The sequence below is a fragment of the Charadrius vociferus genome, unplaced genomic scaffold (assembly GCF_000708025.1).
Source record: "Charadrius vociferus isolate BGI_N301 unplaced genomic scaffold, ASM70802v2 scaffold1736, whole genome shotgun sequence".
Lineage (NCBI taxonomy): Eukaryota > Metazoa > Chordata > Aves > Charadriiformes > Charadriidae > Charadrius > Charadrius vociferus.
Window position 1 is genome coordinate 1 of NW_009648879.1, and position 3,822 is coordinate 3,822.

General features: G+C 61.7%; 1 protein-coding gene across 1 annotated transcript in view; it reads left to right on the plus strand.

Annotated features, from left to right (window-relative positions):
* Positions 1–1,549: 1,549 nt before the first annotated feature.
* LOC104288304 (zinc finger BED domain-containing protein 1-like) overlaps positions 1,550–3,822 on the plus strand; it is a 4,032-nt gene continuing 1,759 nt past the window's right edge. Inside the window, exon 1 of the mRNA XM_009887087.1 lies at positions 1,550–3,798. Within this exon, the coding sequence (XP_009885389.1) occupies positions 1,550–3,798 (2,249 nt within the window). The remainder of the gene's footprint in view (positions 3,799–3,822) is intronic.

Here is a 3,822-nt window from a genome sequence, read left to right on the forward strand (position 1 = left end):
AATCCCCCCCCCCCGCCGCTGGCGAGCACCTCCATCCCCAGCAGGAACTTTTGAGAGGAACCCTAAATTAATTACTTCCCGGTGAAAAGGTCACGCTCCGGCTCCCACGTCCTCCTCCGCTGACGAAGGCGTGAGTATTTAACGAGCCGCCACTCATTACGCTCATTAACCATCTCCTCGTTTCCCCCGTCCAAGCTCCGGTGGGGACGTACCGGATGTAACACCGGCAGCGGTCGGGAACCGGAGAGGCCGAACGCCCATGGGTAGAGGCGGAAAACATTTTTGGGGTGAAATCCCCTGAAAACGGCTCAAAAGGTGACATCAGCGGTGCGGTGACCTCCGGGGGGGGGACGGAGATGAGGGTCTCCCACCAAAAACCGCCCCACCGGCCGCCCCCACGCCCCCGGACGAGGGCATGGCAGCTAAGTAGGCTGCAGCCTAGGGATCTTTGTGACAAATGGTGGCATCAGGTGGTTGTGCCCAGAGACTTGGAGGTAGCAGCAAAAGCTTGTTGCCTGAAAAGTATCCGTCGGGATCGTCTTCACTGGAATCCTCTTCACCGGGTTCACCGTCACCGGGATCGTCTTCACTGGAATCCTCTTCACCAGGTTCACCATCACTGGAAGAGTCTTCACCGGGTTCACCATCACTGGGTCGCCTTCACGGGTCCACCGTCACCAGGTCACCCTCACTGGTTCACCTTCACCGGTTCACCATCAAAAGCTTCATCTTCACCAGGTCGTCTTCATTAGTTCACCGTCACCAGTTCTTCACTGGGTTCACCATCGCTGGGTCACCTTCACTGGGTTTATCTTGACCAGTTCACCATTGCCGGGTCATCTTCACTGGGTCATCTTCACCGCTTCACTGTCACTGGGTCAGCATCACCGGGATTGTCTTCACCAGTTCACTGTTGTGGGTTCACCACCACCAGGTCATCTCTGCCACCAGGTTCACCTGCACCAGGTCATCTTCACCAGGTCACTGGCATCGGGTTCACCACCACCAGTTCATCTTCACCGACTTCACCTTTGCTGGGTCATCTTCACTGGGTTCATCTTGACCAGTTCACCATCACCGGGTCATCTTGACCAGTTCACCTTTGCTGGGTTCACCATCACCAGGTTCATCTTCACCAGGTTCACCTTCATCAGGTCACCAGGTTCACCATCACCAGTTCATCTTCCCCAGCTTCACCATCGCCAGATCATCTTCACCGGTTCACCTCTGCCGGGTTCACCGTCACCGCTTCACCTTCTCGGCGGTGCTTCGGAGGGCTCCTGGGTGAGGTCCGGTCCCGGCAGCACTGCTGCGGCACATCCCCGACGCCGGTGAGAGGAGGTAAGGTGTGGCGCAGAACCCGCGGTTCCTCTGCGGGCACGGCAGAGCGGTGGCGCTCGCGGTGCCTGGCGGGAGGTTTCCCTCCTTACACCCGGTTTACGACATGGCCCGGTCCGTTCTGGCAACCCCTTTGCCGAAACGGGGAGCCGGAAGGGAATCGTTGTGGTGATCTCCGTTTCCACATCTCCGCAGCGGCACGCGGGCGGCGATGGCCGACGGACACCCCCATGGAGCCCCTCAGCTCTTGCAGAAACGCCTCAAGCCGGAGGACAACGGCGGAGAGGCGCAACCGAAGGAGGAGGCGACGGAGGAACCGTCTCTCCCTCTCCTCCCGCCGACGGTACAAGGTAGGTACGCCGTTTTCACCGCTTCCCCACCCAAAAAACCCACCCTCATAAAAAGCAGCGTGCGAAGGCGGCGCTCGGCAGCTCGGGCGAAGCTCCGAAGAGAGGTGAAAAATGAAAAATTTGAGGCCACGACGTGTCGCGTTTGTCTCCGCAGAGGAAATGCCGATGGTCTTCACCGCCTACAGCGTGGCGGGCGCCCACCTGGGGGCGGCCTGGGGCCGGCGTCGCGGAGGAAGCGAGAGAAGGGAGGCGGCGGCAGCGGTCAGGATGGCACCAGCCCGGCGCTCTACGTCGACCGCCGCAAGTCCAAAGTGTGGAATTATTACACCAAGTTGGGGGACGCCTACGTGGAGTGCAACATCTGCAAGAAGCAGCTCTCCTTCCACAACAGCACCACCACCATGCGGGAGCACCTGGTGAGGAAGCACGGCATCCGCGACACCTTGCTCTCCCAACTCAAGGACGACCAGGTTTCCGAATCCGACTACGCCGCGCCGGAAAACGCCGTCAAACGTTGCCGGCAGATGACACCGGAGAGCGGCTTCTACCACGCCGCGTCCTGCTCGGAACCCAGGAGCGAGGTGATCCTGGAGTTGGTGCTGGAGATGATCTTCCGCGACCTGCACCCTCTCTCCGTGGTGAAGGACAAAGGGTTCGGGCTCCTCCTGGGGTACCTGGAGCCCAATTTCACCCTCCCGACGCCGGTCCAGCTCTCCGGCATGCTGTGGCACCGGTACAACGTGGTCAAGCAACACCTGGAGCGGTACCTGCGGACGGCGCAGGCCATCGTGCTCTGCGTGGAGTTCTGGGCGTCCCAGCTCAGCCAGACCTACCTCAGCATCACGGCCAACTTCATCGACGGGGAGTGGCGGCGAGCGCGGTGCGGCATGGAGACGCAAGCGGAGGACGATTTAGGGGAGAAGCTCTACGCCTCCCTCGCCGAATTCGGCTTGTCCGGCAAATCCGTCTTCTGCGTGATGCACGACAGCCCGCAGAGCGCGGCGGCCACCGCGCCGCAGCTGAAGGCGGCGTACGGTTGGACCAGCCTGTGCTGCGCCGCTCGCACCCTTCACCTCTGCATCAAAGCGGGGCTGGAAGTCCAACAGGTAGAAGAAGCCCTCAGCATCGCCCGGGGCATCGTCAGGTACTTCCAGCAGGACGCCAAAGCCACCTGCTCCTTGAACAGCAAACTGGAAGCCATCAATAAGACCAAGCTGAAGCTGGTGATGGACGTGGGGTCGCGCTGGATCACCACCATCGAGATGTGCGAGACTCTCTTAGACCTCAAGTGGGCCATCATGTCGGTGCTGGAGGAACACCCCAAAGGCGCGGCGGCTGGCCAGAACTTGGCCGACCACCAGTGGAAGCTGCTGCAGGACCTGCTCCCCGTCATGAGGACCATCAAGATCGCCACCTCCTTCCTGCGGGAGGAGCAGAACGCCTCCGTGTCTTCCCTCATGCCTTGCGTCCACGGCATCGTGGCCGCCATCGGCCAGCAGGGGGGAGAGGGCCGGGCCGCGCCCACGGTCGTCGGCAACATCAGGTCAGAGCTGAGGCAGCGCTGGGGGTTGGCGGAGGACGAGAAGGTGCTCGAAAGCCCGGCAGTTATCGCCTCGTTTTTGGACCCGCGCTTCAAGGAGATGCGGTTTCTCAGCCCCAGCCTGAGGAGCGAGCTGCACCAGCGAGTGAAAACCATGCTGTCGCAGGCGTGCAACCACCACTCCCCGTCCGGCACCCAGTTTGGGGTGCCCAACTCGGATCCCAAAGCCGGGGGCGGAGATGCCGGCAGCCAGCTGCCTGCTCACAAGGACCGCTGCTCCAGCGCTCCGTCCCAGAGCATCTACGACATCCTTTTGGGGAAGGACCCGACGGAGAGCATGCCCGAGATCCACCAGCAACTGGAAAACTACATCGTGGAGCCCCTCTGCAAGCGCAGCACCAACCCCCTGCACTGGTGGAAGAACAACGAGCATCGCTTCCCGGCCGTGGCGCGGCTGAGCCGGCAGTACCTCGCCATCCCCGCCACCGCCCTCCTGCCCGAACAGGCCTTCGCCACCGGCCAAAGCGCCCTGGAGCATCGGCGCGCCGTCCTGGCGCCGGAGAACCTGCGGCACATTCTCTTCTTGCATCAGAA